Below are 17,959 nucleotides of genomic sequence, written 5' to 3' on the forward strand. Positions count from 1 at the left end.
CATCCTCATACAATATTTATGACTATGAGCAGTGAACATAAGCTATTTTTATAACCAGCCTGGCATTTTCCAATACCCCAATCACAAAACTATATCCCTACTATTATTTTTACTTCCGAGCCAAAAGACACTTGACTATTATTCAGTGTACTAATAAGACAGTGCCTTAATGTTTTTTTTATTGTCCAAACAGTACCCGTGCAGTCGCAGCCTTTGACGGCTGAATTGATGCAGGGTATCACATAATAATCAATACAAATCACAACAAGTAATACACATGATAACACATATATTTTCTCCACAATTTTTGTGGAATTGTCGCAAGTGTCTGTGAGGCTGCCATTCGGCGCCACAAGGTGACCTCAATACGACTTTCCCCAACCGAAGTTAGGTACCCATTCACGCCTGGGTGGAGTGAGGAAAGTCGTGTAAAGTGCCTTTCCTTAAGAGCACAATGTCGGGGCGCATGTCCAGACATGTCCCGGGTACGACTCGGGTTCGAACCCGGGTCTCCCGGTTCACAGTCGAATGATCTACCACTACACCACGTAATATAATAACAAATCAGGCCACACCAATTTAATTTGTTGGTTCTCGTATTTGCATCTTCATTTTTTTTAATTTGGTTCTGAATCAACTTTTAAGTTGATTCAGAACAAAAGAATGCTCATATTTTGCCCCCAACTTTTGAGAAAGTCCCTTTCTTCCCAGTTTTTTTTTCATCTATCAATGCAGTGGTTTGATTCAGAGTTCTTTTGTGTTGACCTCATGGCTTCTATTGTAGCATTTGGGGCTATAAAATTGTAATAGGACATCCTCGGGGAAGGTTAGACATCCAGGTAATACGATACGCCAAAAAGCAGTTACTCAAGCGACTGGATATGATTTTGGAAACGGTCAGACATATAATAGGACACCTAGACCTGTTTATATTTTTTCCTCCTGTCGCTTCATATTTTTTCTGTAAAAAATCCGAGAACCAACAAATTTAATTGGTGTGGCCTTATGTATTATATAAATTTCTTAGATGCCAAGTCACTGCAGAAATGCTCCTTCTCAACTGCCTTATTATGACGTCATAAGCGCCAAATGATTGCTAAGCTGTAATATATCAATATTTTGTATTGCTATCGGCTATGCCGTGGCTATAATAAAACTTTTCTCCTAATTTAGTATTTTTCCAAAATCATTCAGACCCCAATAACTTACCTTTGCCCCCCCCCCCAAATGTTTTTCTTTGTACAATGGCGGAGTGACTATGTTCTGGGCCTGTATGTACATCAACAGTTTAAGACATTTTGGATGTAACACGGTGGTCAAGTTTGGGCCCCAATGTCCCCAACTGCCCTAAAACCGAATCATGTTTGATCAGACGTAATTCGAACCGAATGTCCTTCAATCCGGGGTCACCCGCGGCCATTTACAGTAAACCTGGGTTTTCAGGCACCTCCTAACAGAAAACACATTATAACACATATAAACCGTTTTGCATACAGGGGTGCATTTGCATGGAATGAGTTGCCTGGTACAGTTAGGGTGGTCACATCTGGCCACTCTTTCAAGAAGCTGATAAAACATCATTGCTGACCTCTGACCTCTCGACCCAGCCTGATCCATCGATTTTGATGCTCGGTTGTGTATATATATATGTTACTTTTGGTTATTTTGTTTTACTGTTGTTGGTGTTTATGTCTATCTGTACAGGGCACGCCTGTAAAGCAGTATATTGTACTGAGTGCGTCTACCCTGTATAAAGAAGACATAAATAAATAAATAAATAAATAGACAGTACATCGATGCCGTCATTTTGTAGTGGACAAGTAACAAAGCTGCTGTCGCCATCTTGGTTGACCTTGAATATCCTCAATTTGCAAACTTCAACTCATTCGTTCATTAATTTTAATCCACATACAGTGACGTGTGACTTTTTCATACTTTGATATCTAATTGTTAAGATTGTTTTGTTTTTTTTCTACAGAGTGGGGAAATACCAGGTGGCAATGAAGGTGCTACGACCTGTCCTGGCATCGGTTGTTATTCCAGCGACAATAGCAACATTCCTGTTAACTCCTATGGTTGGTGTCCTTACAATCACAAACACATATGGATTTTGTACAACCCCCACGTTATAAATGAAGAGCTAATGTAATGGCAATAGATCAAGAAATACACATGCCAGGTGCTATTATTAGCAAGATATTAACACTAAGAAGGAGGTTACAAATGCAAACAAGAATTTGTAGACTTAAGGTTCCGGGTCGGAGTTTAATTCTGACCAGAGTCTAAGTAAGTGCGCAGTAAATCGCCGGAAACGTGACTTTGTATGGTATGTTTTGGCCACGATATCCCTAATATCGTAAAATCTGTGTACATATCTTTCTGTTTTTTGAAAAGCCTGTTAGTTGTAGCCTTTATAGGTGGCGTAATCTTGGTGGTCCAGCGGAGACTTCCTGGTATTAGTCCGCGCGGATGATAGTGTAGCCTTTCCGCCTGATCACTGGGACGGTGCGTTCTACGTGTGTTGTGGGTGTGTTTGGGTCATCGAAGATAGCGGTAAACTCATCGCATCGATTCTAATTAAATTCTGACATCGGAAAGATTAGGTACCGGGCTTCTTCGAATAGTAAGCCGTTACATGTCCTCATTAAATATGCAAATGACCTCTACATTAACATAATATATGGATAGTGGTGTTAACCTCTAAGTAACTTACACATGTCACAAGGTATAAAATTCAAATCATTTGCCAATATGGAGTCACAAAATTTCCACATTAATTATGCATATTATGTCATCATTTGCATAATTGGTGTCTGTTGATGTTCCGCCTACCACAGATCAAATAGATTACATGTATAGCAGTACTATTACATAAAACACTGTAATTGTAGAATTTAATCATTGGTTATGCAAATTAAGTCCTCATTTGCATAATTAGCATTTAATTATGCACAACTGTCTCTCAGCTACCTACATACCAAAATAATGAAAAAAATGTTGGTCCTATTTGGACTTATTGGCTTTAAAAGTTTTTACCAGAAACTAACCTGCAATTCCAGAACAAGCCGGTAGGGGGATTAAACTTACACCACTTATTCCTGACAGGACAAGCTATCTGTCACCAAAACATCTAGACCATAACATGTTCAGGACAAAAAGATACGCAAACCGGACATTCTGCTGCAGTAAAAAAGTCATCCACCAGGAGGCCCATATTTGGCCTTGACCTTAGGCTTTCTAAGACTTACAAGCATACCAAATATCATCACAATCCATAAAGCCTTTATGAAGTTATGCTGACTACAATGTGCGGAATCACACACACACACACACACACACACAGAGACGCGCCAAAAACAATATCTCCATTTTTCATGGAGGTAATGAAAAATCGACCGATCGCGATCCTGGCTCTCCATCGCAGCTCAATCGATCAGAAATTGGCTACTTTCCTTGAAATATTCCTTTTTTTTCAAATTTTGCATCAACCTAATATACATTTTGATGGTAGCTGGTGGGACTTTAGCCAAGGATCGGCGTATAAGGTAGCAGGACACAGTTTTCGGGCTATATTGGGATTTCTATAGTTAAGAACCCAAAAGTGACCTACTTCGACACGGTAAAAATATAGCAGGGTGCAAAAGTTAGGCACAGAACTTGAATATGTTTGAGTTCAAGGTATAATGTACAAAATGTGTAAAAATGTGCTAAAGTTTGTCGGCTAGTTCACTCGTGACGCAATCTTTTAAAAGCGCCATGCGGAAGGTCATGGAACTGCAGCAAGCGCACAGCACTAGGCTGTGACAGTATCAAGGTGCAAATCTACGCTAACCGAACAAAGATCAAATTTCAACTTCCACAGACGCAAACCTGGCGTGTTCCTCTACCATTTACTACAATAGCCCCCTCGCTGTCGTACACACAAGAATCTCAGCGCCTGTCTCAAGAATATGCCGACCTACTTTGTGCCCGTACTACTTTTGATTGCGGGGTTCATCCATTAATACTGTGTGCTGCGACCATAAGTAACGTCAGACTCATATTTCCCACCAGGTCAGCAAAGCAGTGTGGAACTCCACTCCTCTCCGGAATCAATCCTCTGCAACAAAACAAAAGCAAAAATCAAAGGTTAAACATATTCGTTATTATTTGTTAAGCATTCTTTGCCATGCAGTAAATGAAAATATGGATATTAAATATATATACATGCCATATGTAATATCTTAAAGTTGTCTTTAATCACGATGACTAAGAAACTTTTTTACGGTCTTCTGAAAGTACATTTAGGAGACGCTCCGGCAATCTTCCCAATCGCTGGCCTCGGCATGTTTTATTTTCAAATTGGCATTTCTGTGTCTTTCCATAGCTGACATTACGGGATAACGGCAGCTCAGCAAAAAAATACAGAATGCAAAAATAAAACATACAGATGCGAAAGTGTGCCGGAACTGGCTTGCACTGACTTTTCCGAGGCGGGAATTGAATTTTCTAATGTAATAGGATAACCGTGTGTATTTATTATATTTCAGTCCATACCATGGTATGGATGAAATATATTGTGTTCCCTCATGTTTCTTCTTCTCCTCCTTCTCCTCCTCCTCCTCCTCCTGCCACACAGTCAAAGGGATTCAACTCTGTCATTTTTTAGTCAAATGACCTGAAATTTGGCAAGGAGGTAGAGTGGGCCAATACCCCTAGGCGTTTTTTTTCATTTTTTTGATACATGCCTTTGAAAAATTTTTATGAAGGTTTTTTGGGGCATTTTTCGACAAAAAATGGATTTTTGGATCCTGAGCGCTGGTTTTACAACCAAATGATCTGAAATTCGGTATAAGGGTACCTTGAACATGTGTTTACAGAATAGCTGTCACATGTTTGGCATACACCATTTCCAAATGACTCATTTAGGGGACTTTAATGGCTATTTTCAGCCAAAAAAGGGGCCAAAAGTGCTGTACCCGTTCCACGTTCGATCTAAAGAATGCCCGTTCTATCTGCCGTTGGCCATCGAACACATCGAACATTGCGGGTTACCTGAGGTCACGTTGCACGTAAGTCGTGCACAATGACCCACACATTCAATTTTATGTAACGTTACCTAGATTTTTACGTCATCAGTCATCTACAATCACGACGAGGGAATATGCAGACCATCCTAATCCTGGGTGCCGCAAAGTTTTTCGGAAGGTATGTGTAACTTGTAAGAAAATATTCGTCACTCCCGGCGCGGCACAAGAACTCATGCCGACTAAATGGTTCGCTACCTGAGGACTTTCCACAACCATGATGATATTATACTTATATTAGAATGGAATATGTTATAGATCAATCATGTTGAAATGATAATTGTAATACATGGTTCTATTTAATATCGGTAGTTTTGTTTCTTATTTTGATGGGGGAAACTGTCAAAAATCGAGGGGACGCAAACCGATATCGGCGCACTTCCGGGTGCATAACGCCAAAATTTCTCGACGATTGTGTAAAAATGACCACTCATTTGCCGCCTCCGGTAGCGTGTACATATCGTGCCGAAGTCAGCGTCAAACGTCAAAAAAGCCGCGTAAAAATATACATGTAGTTGCAAAACACATTTCCAGCCGCGCTCAGCAGAGCTTCGCTGTCACAAACAGCACGGACGGACCCTGCATGCTTCATTAACATATGCAAGTAGCAAAGCACTGCTACGCTCTGATTGGTTCACCTTTGATGACCTGCGCTCTGATTGGCTAGAACGAAGCCGGCTGCATGCCGGGGCGCGCGAAGTGAGGAGAACTCGAGCCACATGTTTACGCTGCTTTATACCTTATTTCTACGACTAATTAGCAACATCCTAGTGACGAAATGCGTACTCAAAAGAATTTTTTCGGGAATAAATATATATGTACATGTGGGATTGTGGTGCCTTTGGCGTAATTTTGTTGGTCACGTACAACGTAATGTAACACGGAAGTGCACGGAGTCGGACGATTATGGAGTCGCGGCACGGCTTTCCGTCCGGTCCCACTCTAAACAAAAAAGGACATAACAAAACTCACCAAAACTGGCCTAGAATTAGCCATAAAATGTTTGCAGGCACGTGTAAATATGCTGCCTTTTTTCGAGTGTTATAGGCATTTTCCGCGATGTTTTTGCACATCCCTAACGTTACCTCACGCCCGCCGCCTATTACAATGTACGGCGGACCGGGGCATTTATAACTTCAGATCATCTAGGATTGCATATTCGGTGGTAAAGTAAGTAAACAAACAGAGAAAAACAGTAAAATAAAGTTGACAAACTATAGAAACGCTTGCCTGGGCAACAGTGACAAAAGAAAATATCGATCTAATTGATGCACCGGTGATCGTTAAAACGTTTTAAACGTTACAATATAGTAAAATGCAGGCTAGATCAACGTCCCTTCCGCTGTTCCAGCAGTGCGCCGGTAGTAAATCATGCAATACTAGCGCGTTTGTAAACGGGTTAGTAACGAAAAAGTAACCAGTTAGTAACGGAAAACTAACGAGTTAGAAATGCGATCATAGTAACGGTGGTGATTGTAACTATAACGGGAACGGTACTGTTGTAGTTTCATAGTATACACAAATCATGTATAGCATATTCAACATCTGATATTTGTAGTTGCATGGTATATGTATGATATATATAATCATGTCAATCATATGTAGATTATTCAATATATGAATGTAGTGTTTTATAGTATATGTAAGTCATGTACATCTTATTCAATATTTATGTATAGTGTCATAGTGCATTTAATTAATGTATAGTTCAATATGTATGTATGTATAGTTTTATAGTTCATCTATATATATTTACAAAGTTATGTATAGTTTCCTTTTCTTTGCAATTAGACCTTCAAAATGTATCAAATCTCATCATTGTTATATTTAGTATTTACATACCTGCTATAAGATTGTGCGATATATAAGAGTGATGTGAAATTTTGTAAGTAAAGCTGTCGAGATTCAAAGTGCTGATCTTGCATCTTTGTTATCAATTACATAGCTCTAATATAATTCATTTATTTGAGAATCTTCCAGTTTTGCACTGGGGTGAGTTTGGAATAGTCCACTTTTGCGTGGGAGGGAGATGGACTGAAATATGCTGTATTTGCTCCCAAGCAAATGTCGGCCTTTCTAGTTGTAAACGTGTCTGTTAGCCAGGTAATACTAGTTATGTCAACTATAAGACAAGGCCATATGAACACTTTACGAAGACAACCAATGCTTGCTACGCAACAGTGCATTCTTTTTGTCTACTATGACTTTCTCTAAGATCTCCATTCTGACGTTGTTGAACTCCAATTGCCCCTTCAGTCACCTGACACTACTAAACGGTATAAAACATGTAAGCTTAGCGAAGTCAACGTCTTGTCTTCCTAACAGGCCATTGTGGTGACATCACTAGGAACATGGCGCACTTTGAATCGGAGCATTGACCTAGGCTGGGTCACAGATGCGAAGTACACGTCTTTGGAGATCGTCAACACTAAACAAACGTACCACGTAGGGGACATCCTTGAACTTGAGGTTGTAGCAAGGGATGGCAACAAACGACCTAAGGTGTATGGCGGTGACTACTTCCGAGCAGTTTTACGAGACAAGTCCCAGACTGCCAGTACAACAGGTGCGGTACGGGACCACGGGAACGGTCTGTACACCATTAGTTTCCTCCTCAGTTTCCCGGGTAAGGTGACGCCTGAAGTACAACTCGTCCACCCCAGCGAAGCCGTGCAATTTCTGAGGGAATTCAGAGAGGTTCCAAACAAAAGACGATGGTCCTGTGCATTTAAATTTACAGGTGAAGACGCTACAACAATGTGTACGCTTCTTTCAAACCGACCTCTGCCTTTGTCAAGTCAATGTGACTTTTCCGTACCAAACACAAGCCGAACTTGGTTTTGCGAAAAGCCGAAGACAGCATCTTGTGACAGAATACGTGTCTGTACATCTTCCCAGGACGTCGTGGACAAACTGATGACTCAAGAAGAGCAACAACTTTTCGAAAGGTATGAGAAAAGTTAATACATACAGGAAAGTTGTTCCATCTGGAGTTTTTTTATTGTGTTGTGGTAATTAAAAGTAAGTATTGACGATGACGGATTGGTCGTTGTGTACCTCGAACGTCTTATACATCGTGCGTTTCTTCCATACAAACATGTACTTGACTCGAGCCTTGAATTTGCTCTATCATGATCTTATTAACTATCATGGCAAGTGAAGTAATATTCGACAGAAGGTCATGCGTTTGGTTTGGTGGCTATGGGTTTATGCAGCATAACTCTTGATACCATAGACCGGTGTTCGTGATTTTTGGTAGTCTGGTTACCGTTGAGAAGACAAAGGTCAAGTTCAAAAATGGGCATTGTGAGGACCCCCTTATCACTGCACTGAACCATTTTTGTGTTTGTTGTCGACATGCTAGAGATGCTGTAGATTGATGAGGAGACCACGGTCAAGTTCAACAAGGGTCCTTAAGGGCGTTACAGCATTGTTTATACGCATCGTAACTTGAGACCCCGTGGATGGATCATAGTATAATTAAGTAGGTTGCTTAAATGTAGTTCGACTCTATGCCTCTTATGTACGGAACTGCCAGAGGGCCGGACGTTTTTCTTTCTTTATTCTTTATTTCAGGCATGACTTGCCCATAGAAAATATGCAGATAAAATACAAACAATACAAACGGTAAAAGATATGTCTATATGCACAGGCGGACCCAGATATTACGGAAGAATCTGTTGCGGAACATTACATCAGATTTGAGAACAGATTGGGTAATGTTGTTTGAGGACTTGTACAGACGGGATATGAAAGAATAACTTTGTTTGCGCCATGTAGCATCAAATATGTCAGTACTATATTGTAAACTAGAGTTCCACGATCACACCACCTTCGCCAAATGATGTTAATCTTTCTGACTGAAAAATTATATATGATTCCCCAGATTATGCACAAAGGAATCCTCATTTCCATGAACTATATCAGTTGATCACATTCTCATCAGGGGAGTACAGCATACCGTTATGAGGCACAATGTCTGCCCTTAAGATTGGTGTGTATTTTCTGCTCTTTATAGGCCTTTCTGGAACACACCTTTAGTTCCTGACATCAATGGCACAATTGTTGTTTCCGACGTTGATGGTAAGAACGCGTTTCCTTTCTTTATATTGTGTAAGGAAAAGATCGAAGCTTATCAAATATACGCATTAGGTCCATTGTTTTTTAACAAAAGTATTAATATGCTTTGTCCAGCAATCGTGCACCACTCGATACGAATTTGCACAGTAACCAATAGAAAGTTTTCTAATGAGCATATCGACTAAAGGCGTCTTATAAACAAAACATAACCCATTTCACTTTATTCAGAAGCATGGATCTGTTCATTTTGTATACTTGTCGAGAAAATGCCAGCTTATCAAAAACTTGAACCAACCGTCATTCCAGTAAAGAAATTGAAGTATATATGGTCCATATATTACTTTAGTTTTTCTCGTATCTTTCCTACAGAAAACGCAACTGTTACTCAATCACTCCCGTTTTGCCACCCTGGCATTCCACATCGACAACCTGAGGGATACTGGCTTCAGGACACATGGCATTCACTTTCTTGTAAGGTTGGACAGTTTCGCCCTACGGACATCACAAAATGCCTAACTAACCGTTCAGTGCACTTCAGAGGCGACTCTACTATCCGGCAATGGGTCGAGCGCTTAATAAATTGGAATGTTGTTGAGAAAGCTTCAGATAATAGAAATTTTGGACCGTACACTTGCTTCAATCGCAGCACTGGGACTATGGTCACATTCGAATTCCACACAGTTCCTATCCAAACTGTGAGCTGGTTCCTATTAAACCTTGGTGAAGCCGGCATTTCCAAGGAAGTCAGGAATATGGTGGGCGGTCCTAACGTGGTGATTATACTAAGCTTGTGTTCACACTTCACGGCCGAACCCAAACGTGTCTACACCACCCGCATGTACGAAATTAGGTCCTCTATACAACGGCTACTCAAGACGTATCCTGAAACCAGAGTCATTGTGAAGACGTGCAACACAAGGAATCATCGTCACTATAGGCAACTCGTCCAGATGTCGGATTGGATTTCAGTCCAAATAAACCAGGAAATGAGAAGCATTATGGAGGATTTAAACATCACCATTCTGGACGTGTGGGATATGACAGTTAGCCAGTGGTATCCTCAGAAGTCACATCCTAACCAGCGAGTGCAAGACAACGAATTGGATATCCTTATGTCTCACATATGTCCAGAAATGGTGAAAAATGAGTAATTGGGTCCAGCATTTCTTTGGTAAGGCATCACTCACCCTTCATTCTTTTTCGAGGAAAGTACTGGCAGACAATTACAGATATATCAGGTCTCTAAACCACTTTAAATGCGATCCTGAAGATTGTACATTTTCTGCAGCTGCTCCTTTACGAATGTGAAGTTTGGACAGGATATAGCGATAGAAAACGCGGCCAGGGATAAGTGAAAAACAAAGAAATATAATACTAATGACGGTAATTTTCTCGCTTTGAGCCGGAGACAGAACATGTAAAAATCTAATAACTTCAATCTTCATATTTATATTTTGAACATTCCTGACTATAGGAACTACATGAACTACGAATAGATTAGGCATGAGCCTACGAATAGATTTCTAGTTGTGTACATTTTTGGTATTCTCCACTACACTAAAAAAACTTACGATGACCTTCTTTATGTTTAACATATTCCTGACCACATTGACGAACTACGACTGGAAAAATGAATCATTTTTCTGTACACCCCCGGTATTCTCCACAATCACAAAGCCTCAATTTTAGCGGAATAATGAAGTTTCCGCACATCTCAATGATAAATGTAACTTTATTAACGCATAGCAGCGTCTTGCCAGTCTACAGCACTAATTAGATTATCAGCACCTGTTTTTTCAACGGAGTTCATTAGTCCACCTTAATTCAATTTGCCACTTATTGTAGCTTAGCACAGCTGAGAGGGTACAGATGCTGTTTAAAGGTGCTTGCGTTCATTTAAAAAATAAAATAAAATACTTTAATGTGGACATGCTTTGTTGTTACAAATGTTTGTAGAAACACACGCACTGAATGCCGCATGATTCCGGCGTGACGTAGCGCCTCGGCTAGTGGATCTCGGGGTAGATCTATCTCTGGCCGCCTCGCAAGCGGTGTTGAGGTCAAGGCCGGCAGCCAGAAGGTCGTCCTTTGTATAAAGATAATGTTTTTTTTCTAATAAAGGCTTCTTCTTTTTCTTTAAAGTTTTAGCTCTGCTTGGCCCCATTGCTTAAATGAACAGGACGTTGTGAATGGGTTGATACACGAGACATATATACGTAAGAAAAGGAAAATCAAGATGGAAATAACTGATTTTGTGTGTGGAATGGACGAGACAAGTGAATTAGTGTGTTAGTAATATTTAGGAATATTTACATATATACATGATATGTTGGGGCGGCTTGATTCAGATATAAACTGGGTAAGATACCCCACCTCCGTAGCACCAGGCTCATGTTTACTTCATTTCCTGAGAAGTTTGGTTTCTAATTTAAGAAGTCATTGGCGATGGTAATTGTGTTATGTAGTACAATTCAGGTGACCTTGCTTTCTCATTACAAGTAAAAGTACTCACAGGTGGTCTTTAGTTAAGATGTAAACCTTATCTTCGCCTTTCCCACGTCCATGTATTACTTTTTGTACAAGCAACGCGAACGAGTAGTATTTTTCTACAAAGTCTGTATATATCATTCCTGTTGCTGCAACCGGGTTCGCATTGTATTTTTCTTCTAAAGCGTTGTCTCTTAACGTCAAACATCATTGAATAGCATCCAGAGCCTCTCCTATATACATGTAGAAGGCTCTCCTCTGGCCTGCCTATTCCAACCGTAAACTCGCGGCATTCCGTATTCCAGCAACCGACAAACACGAGCGACCCGACGCCGCGTCTGGGCACTACTACAGCGGTAAGTGGAATACTTCATTTTATTTCTCTTGCCGTTTCCAATCCCAGCGTTTGTCTGATTAAGCAGGCCTTCTGGATGAAAGTATGCCTACCTTCTACCGAAGAAAAGTGTTCAACCAGCGAACAAATCCAGTTGTGCTAATAGATGCCTTGTATGTGTTAGACATACAAGCTCTTTGCAAGACTGAATCTGAATTAATCCAGCCCGGTTTTCCCTTTTTGCACGTTCACCTTTACTCTAGTGTCTCTGGTACTGAGGTAACCGACTAAATGTGAAGACAAACCTCTGAAAGTCTCTGTAGCCAAAGTCTTTGTCCGTCGTCTTGAAAAGTTGTTGCATAGCTAACGACGCCAGGCTTCTAGTATGGGCAGGCCCAGTTTGAGTCTAAAATGATTTGACTGATTAGAATCTGATACTAGTGATAGGACTGGGTGCTGGCATCAATCATGTTATCGTTCGCTTCATTTCCGCATGTTTCTCTTAGATGTTGTCCAAGAAGCTGTTCCCAAGTGGCGAGGTCGCTGCGGAAGGTTCTGTTAGTCTTAGTGGAAGCCGACTGACCAGCAGAATCGTCTTGGCTCTGTCATGCATAGAAGCTCTCGTGAGCTTCGTCATCCTGCTGTTCATACTGCGAGAACTCGTCTCTATGCGTGACCAACAAATGTCTTTCATGAGAGACATACGAGATCAGCAAATGGCGTTCCAGACGGGTCTGCGGGAAGAGCTACAAGCCTACCTGAGGGATCAAGAAAATGAGGCTAAGTCTAAGGTAAGAATGATTTCTATATCAGGCTTCATCTTTAGAGGACTCTAAGAACAAAGTAAGGACCCCTTCGTTACTTTTAGACTAGACTTTTTAGGGACAGTAAAGGACCAATACTCGGGCGACAATGTCCCCACAACGCGGTCGGTTTCTAGGGTAACGTTACCAATTCTACAGTAGGGCATCAGGTTACCGGGGTTCTATGCGCGGCCTCCGTGGAGCCAGTCTCAACTGTAAACATTTTTAACAATGATAAGCAGTTTTACGGGGACTCTCTTGTTCAAATGAAATAAAATACGCACTGCATATACCTCAAATGTTATGGTTTTGATTGCAGTGCTTAAATATGTTTGAAATCACTCTCTAGCGCGTCGAATGCTTATTCTAAAACATAGATGTTAACAAACAACGACCTGATTTAAACCGATCCCAAATTTCTCAGAAAATCCCAAATTTTTGCAGTTTACAAAACAGTATAGCAAAGTTGAAGTTTGAGTCGGACAGTTTTCTATATTTCAAAGTTTAAGTGTTGCTGAGCTCGACAAAAATGCAATTTTTCAACTTTTAAGACCCATGATTCCAGAATGCCACCATCTTTAACAAATCCACCCGACACAGATCGAGATTTTTGTCTTACCTACAGGTTAAAACCGTTTTGAGGTAAATTGAATTTGTTTTTGTTGCGGTTGAAATACCATGTTTGCACGCATGTCGGGCCGTTTGGGTAAGTGGAGGGGATTACTTATATCCCCGTAAACAGCAATTACGCTCTTCAAGGTCACTCACGATGCTCGAATTGTAATTATCAAATTTGTTGTGCTCTCTCTAAATTGGAAACTAGAGAATGCTCATCCAAATAGCTGCTATACAACATGTAGACAAATCTAGTGGTTTTGTGTGATGGTGCTTTTAATCATGGAAAAGTATGACCCACGACGAACCTCATGGCTGTAGTTACACTGAATCAATTTAACGAAAACATAATTGACTTTTAGGCTGCTCTGTCGAACAGCCTTGACGTGGACCCAACTGAAGACTGGCGACGTGATCACAGCGCCACCTTTCTGAAAAATGCGGAGGTGCACCACAGAGCCAACAGGGCATTAATGGCAAACCGCCCGTCCGGACCTTCTGGGAAGGTAAACATTATGCTTGGTACAATTCACCGCCTTAAACCAACATGCGGTCCAACGCAACATGGCCACTTTTGTCAACCTTAAAAGTCATTACATGTGGTTGTAAACAGTTGCCTACTTTGCATTATATCTTAGCACCGTGCGACTTTTATAACGTCATATCTATTCATATTGCCTTTGTTACAGTGTAGCTGCCCAACTCCTGCAGCCCCGACTACTCCTCCACAGGTCACAACCACCACCGCACCTCCCCCGGTCACGATTAAGGCAACGACTACTGCCCCTCCCCCGGTCACAAATAAGGCAGCCACGGCTGCTCCCCCGCAGGTCACAGCGAAGGCATCCCCGACTGTTCCTCTACAGGACAAAACTACGGCAACCCCAACAGCTCCTCCACAGGTCACAACTACGGCAACCCCGACTGCTACTCCTGAAGGTGAGTTGGAGGGTCGGAATACCTCATGGTTTTAATTTCTGCACTGCGTGTCTTCCAGCGATACAGTCTTAACGTTTCATGGTGCCTACAGACTATGACGCATGCCGGCAATAAGTTTATTATATACAGATGTAGTGTTTTAGCTATAGATAGTCGTATACAGGCACTACTCGCCACTTCTACCTTCTTCATACAAGCATTTTGATGTAGTCCGTCTTTCATTCGAGGCCAATGAGACTTTGTAAGACCATGATTTATTTAGTGCTTAGTGTTCCCACATTTACGGACATGGATCTCCAGATATGTTGCTGTCGCTCAATATGCCACTCTTGTCCAACATATCAACGTTTGGAATACTAGTAGCTATTGTTAGATATTATCTGTCTAAGTCGTTGCGTCGTGACTCTTCCCCCAGATACTTACCGTGTACGAGAGGCAGACTGTGCTGCATATAAAGCCGCCGGACACACGACCAGTGGAGTCTACACACTTGGCTCACCCCTGTCCGGTGTAGAGGTCTACTGTGACATGGATACTGCAGGTAGGTATTGTTTTCACCCACAGAGAGATCCGTAGTTCACAAAGGTTCGCAAATTTTCCTTTTATGTCCACTGTAGGTTTTGTATTTGTTACATATACCCCGACCTTGTGATTATGTTTTTTAATGATTTATGAGCTAAGGATCCTTATAAGCAGATTATATGCCCAACTGCGCCCAATGCTCTCAAATCTATGTAAATGAAGTAAAATAAAATAACATTGGTACGCAAAAGGCAACTCTCATTTTGATAGGCAAACTCCAACATGTTCGGTCTATTTCAATCAATCTTCCCCGCAAAGCTAACATCGCCTGTGCTGTTTTATCTAAAAATTCCACAGGCTACAAAAAAAAATATATATGTAATAATGAGCGTTTTACCACAGCGGGCGGCTGGACTGTGATCCAAAGGAGAATGTACGGTTCGGTTCCCTTCAACCGGACCTGGGAGGACTACAAACACGGGTTTGGGAACAAGAACGGGGAATACTGGCTTGGGAACGAGAACATCCACCTCCTGACTGATAAAAAGAATTATGTGCTCCGAATTGACACGATGGGCTGGGATGGAGAGGAACGCTACGCGGAATACAGCACATTTCGGTTGGTGCCCCTCCTTCTAGTGAGAATTCTGGGCAAACATAGTTAGAAAGTCACATGGAAATACAGAAAATGTACAGAAAAACAGAACCCGTATACAAAACTACTATGGTAAGTCATATGTACACACACACACACACAGTAGAAAAGACAATCAATTGGAATAAATCATGCTAATTGCATCATTACCAAAAAGAACACACACAGCAAAATTTATGAAAGCTCTAGATAGACATCATTAAGGTATGAAATTCTGAACTCTTGTGTTTTACAAGCAGGACAGACTATACGATGATTATCGTTGATGTTAGTGATGAGTTATATATATACTCCCATCCAGGGTGTCCGGTGAGTCGGACCAGTACCGGCTGCACGTTTCCGGGTATTCAGGTACAGAGGAAAACGCCATGGATCTCAACAACGGACAGATGTTCTCCACTGTGGACAGGGACAATGATGCCAGCGGCGGCCACTGTTCTCACTGGTACGGCCAGGGCGGCTGGTGGTTTTGGCGCTGTGGTGACTCCTTCCTTAACGGCCGCTACCTGGGCAACTGCGGGACGTCCTGCGGGTATCTGCAAGGGGTGGCGTGGGGCCGCAGGGGAGACGGGCGTTACTCCCTCCAGTCTGTCTGTATGAAAATCAGGCCATGATTACCGCATTTTCTGGACCAAATCTATCATAGTATCACATCTAGTTTTCCACAAAATCCCGAATCCTACATGGTCTGTAATACTGACAAGTTACGCTCTCTATTGTAGGGATTTTTTTCTGTTAAACCCTACACCAGAACTAGCCAATTTAAGTCTGTTTGGCAGACAGTTATGCCTAGGGCACCCTCAGCTAGACAAGTGTTCAGATATAGAAGAACTTAATCGACACAACAAAAGTACAGCGACCTTTGTAAAGTTTTGACATACATGTAGAAATACAGACAGATACGTGGGTACAAACAATATTGACTTACGTACAAGACAATGGATGGATCAACCTATACTACTTGTTCTAAGGTCTAAACATTCTTTGGTATATATTTATCTGTACACAGTAAGGGTTATTACCATATTCCTATAATTAACTTGAATGTATCTAGCAATGTAACACATTTGAGCAAGCTATAGATGGACGACGCTACCCCTGGTATCCTGTCGCCCTTGAGCACGTACCTTGGACTCTAATACCTACCGGAACGCAAATTGAAACTTGACGTTCCGAAATGACTTTTCACTAGTAGTGTGTTACCTCCGAAATTAGTCACACTGCATATTACTTTGGCACACCCCAACAATCATAAAACATTCTTCTGCCTCTATATGGAGTGCAACTAGTGAAGTTTTGTCTCCAGTACAGTCTTTCAGTCATTGCGGACAGAAGTGGCAGAAACTGGGTGGTGATAATATAAGCCAGTGTGTTGAAAAACCTGTGTGGAGCAGCCTGTGTAGTGGAAACTGTGGTGATAAGCCTGTGTGGTGTAGCCTGTGTGGCAGAAACTGGGTGGTGATAATATAAGCCTGTGTGTTGAAAAACCTGTGTGGAGCAGCCTGTGTAGTGGAAACTGTGGTGTAGCAGCCTGTGTAGTGTAGCCTGTGTGGCAGAAACTGGGTGGTGATAATATAAGCCTGTGTGTTGAAAAACATGTGTGGAGCAGCCTGTGTAGTGGAAACTGTGGTGATCAGCCTGTGTTATGTAGCCTGTGTGGCAGAAACTGGGTGGTGATAATATAAGCATGTGTGTTGAAAAACCTGTGTGGAGCAGCCTGTGTAGTGGAAACTGTGGTGATAAGCCTGTGTTATGTAGCCTGTGTGGCAGAAACTGGGTGGTGATAATATAAGCCTGTGTGTTGAAAAACCTGTGTGGAGCAGCCTGTGTAGTGGAAACTGTGGTGATAAGCCTGTGTGATGTAGCCTGTGTGGCAGAAACTGGGTGGTGATAATATAACATGGATGTAGGCCTAAAATAAGCCTAATAATATAAGCCTGTGTGTTGAAAAACCTGTGTGGAGCAGCCTGTGTAGTGGAAACTGTGGTGATATTAAAGCCTGTGTGATGTAGCCTGTGTGGCAGAAACTGGGTGGTGATAATATAAGCCTGTGTGTTGAAAAACCTGTGTGGAGCAGCCTGTGTAGTGGAAACTGTGGTGATAAGCCTGTGTGGTGTAGCCTGTGTGGCAGAAACTGGTTGGTGATAATATAAGCCTGTATCTTGAAAGTTCATCTGTGTTGGTAGAAGTCATTATGAAGTAAGTTTAAACTGTAATTTCCAACACAACAAAAATTGGACTCACCCAAATTTTCGACTTTACAACTCCAGTATTTGTCAAGGAATGAGCAATCCACCGCTTCCGTGACGTCACGCAGATAACACACGTGACTCCGTGAGCAGTGGATCATAGGTTGCAGAAAGTCTGTGGTGATTTCTTACAGACAACTGTACCCTACTACTGAGGTTCCTCCTAAATTTATGGTCTTCCAAAATACACAAAACTGGTATTCCACCTG

At 41.6% G+C, this 17,959-nt stretch overlaps 3 protein-coding genes across 3 annotated transcripts; all 3 read left to right on the top strand.

Annotated features, from left to right (window-relative positions):
• The first annotated feature begins 1,795 nt into the window (after positions 1-1,795).
• On the top strand, positions 1,796-8,059 carry LOC109469328 (NXPE family member 3-like). Its single transcript, XM_019767832.1, has 3 exons — positions 1,796-2,075; positions 4,054-4,128; positions 7,392-8,059. Exons 1-3 carry the CDS (start codon positions 2,001-2,003, stop codon positions 8,028-8,030), a joined length of 789 nt encoding a protein of 262 aa, XP_019623391.1. The 5' UTR covers positions 1,796-2,000; the 3' UTR covers positions 8,031-8,059.
• A 1,269-nt stretch (positions 8,060-9,328) lies between these two features.
• On the top strand, positions 9,329-11,032 carry LOC109469327 (NXPE family member 3-like). Its single transcript, XM_019767831.1, has one exon. It carries the CDS (start codon positions 9,413-9,415, stop codon positions 10,295-10,297), a length of 885 nt encoding a protein of 294 aa, XP_019623390.1. The 5' UTR covers positions 9,329-9,412; the 3' UTR covers positions 10,298-11,032.
• Positions 11,033-12,428: 1,396 nt separating this feature from the next.
• LOC109469052 (ficolin-1-like) lies at positions 12,429-16,207 on the top strand. The gene is made up of 6 exons (XM_019767438.1): positions 12,429-12,758; positions 13,748-13,891; positions 14,075-14,324; positions 14,740-14,865; positions 15,249-15,465; positions 15,803-16,207. The coding sequence occupies exons 1-6, from the start codon at positions 12,474-12,476 to the stop codon at positions 16,113-16,115; spliced, it is 1,335 nt and encodes a 444-aa protein (XP_019622997.1). The 5' UTR covers positions 12,429-12,473; the 3' UTR covers positions 16,116-16,207.
• The last annotated feature ends 1,752 nt before the right edge of the window (positions 16,208-17,959 follow it).

This window comes from Branchiostoma belcheri, unplaced genomic scaffold, assembly GCF_001625305.1.
Source record: "Branchiostoma belcheri isolate BF01 breed outbred unplaced genomic scaffold, Haploidv18h27 scaffold20, whole genome shotgun sequence".
In the NCBI taxonomy this organism is placed as follows: domain Eukaryota; kingdom Metazoa; phylum Chordata; class Leptocardii; order Amphioxiformes; family Branchiostomatidae; genus Branchiostoma; species Branchiostoma belcheri.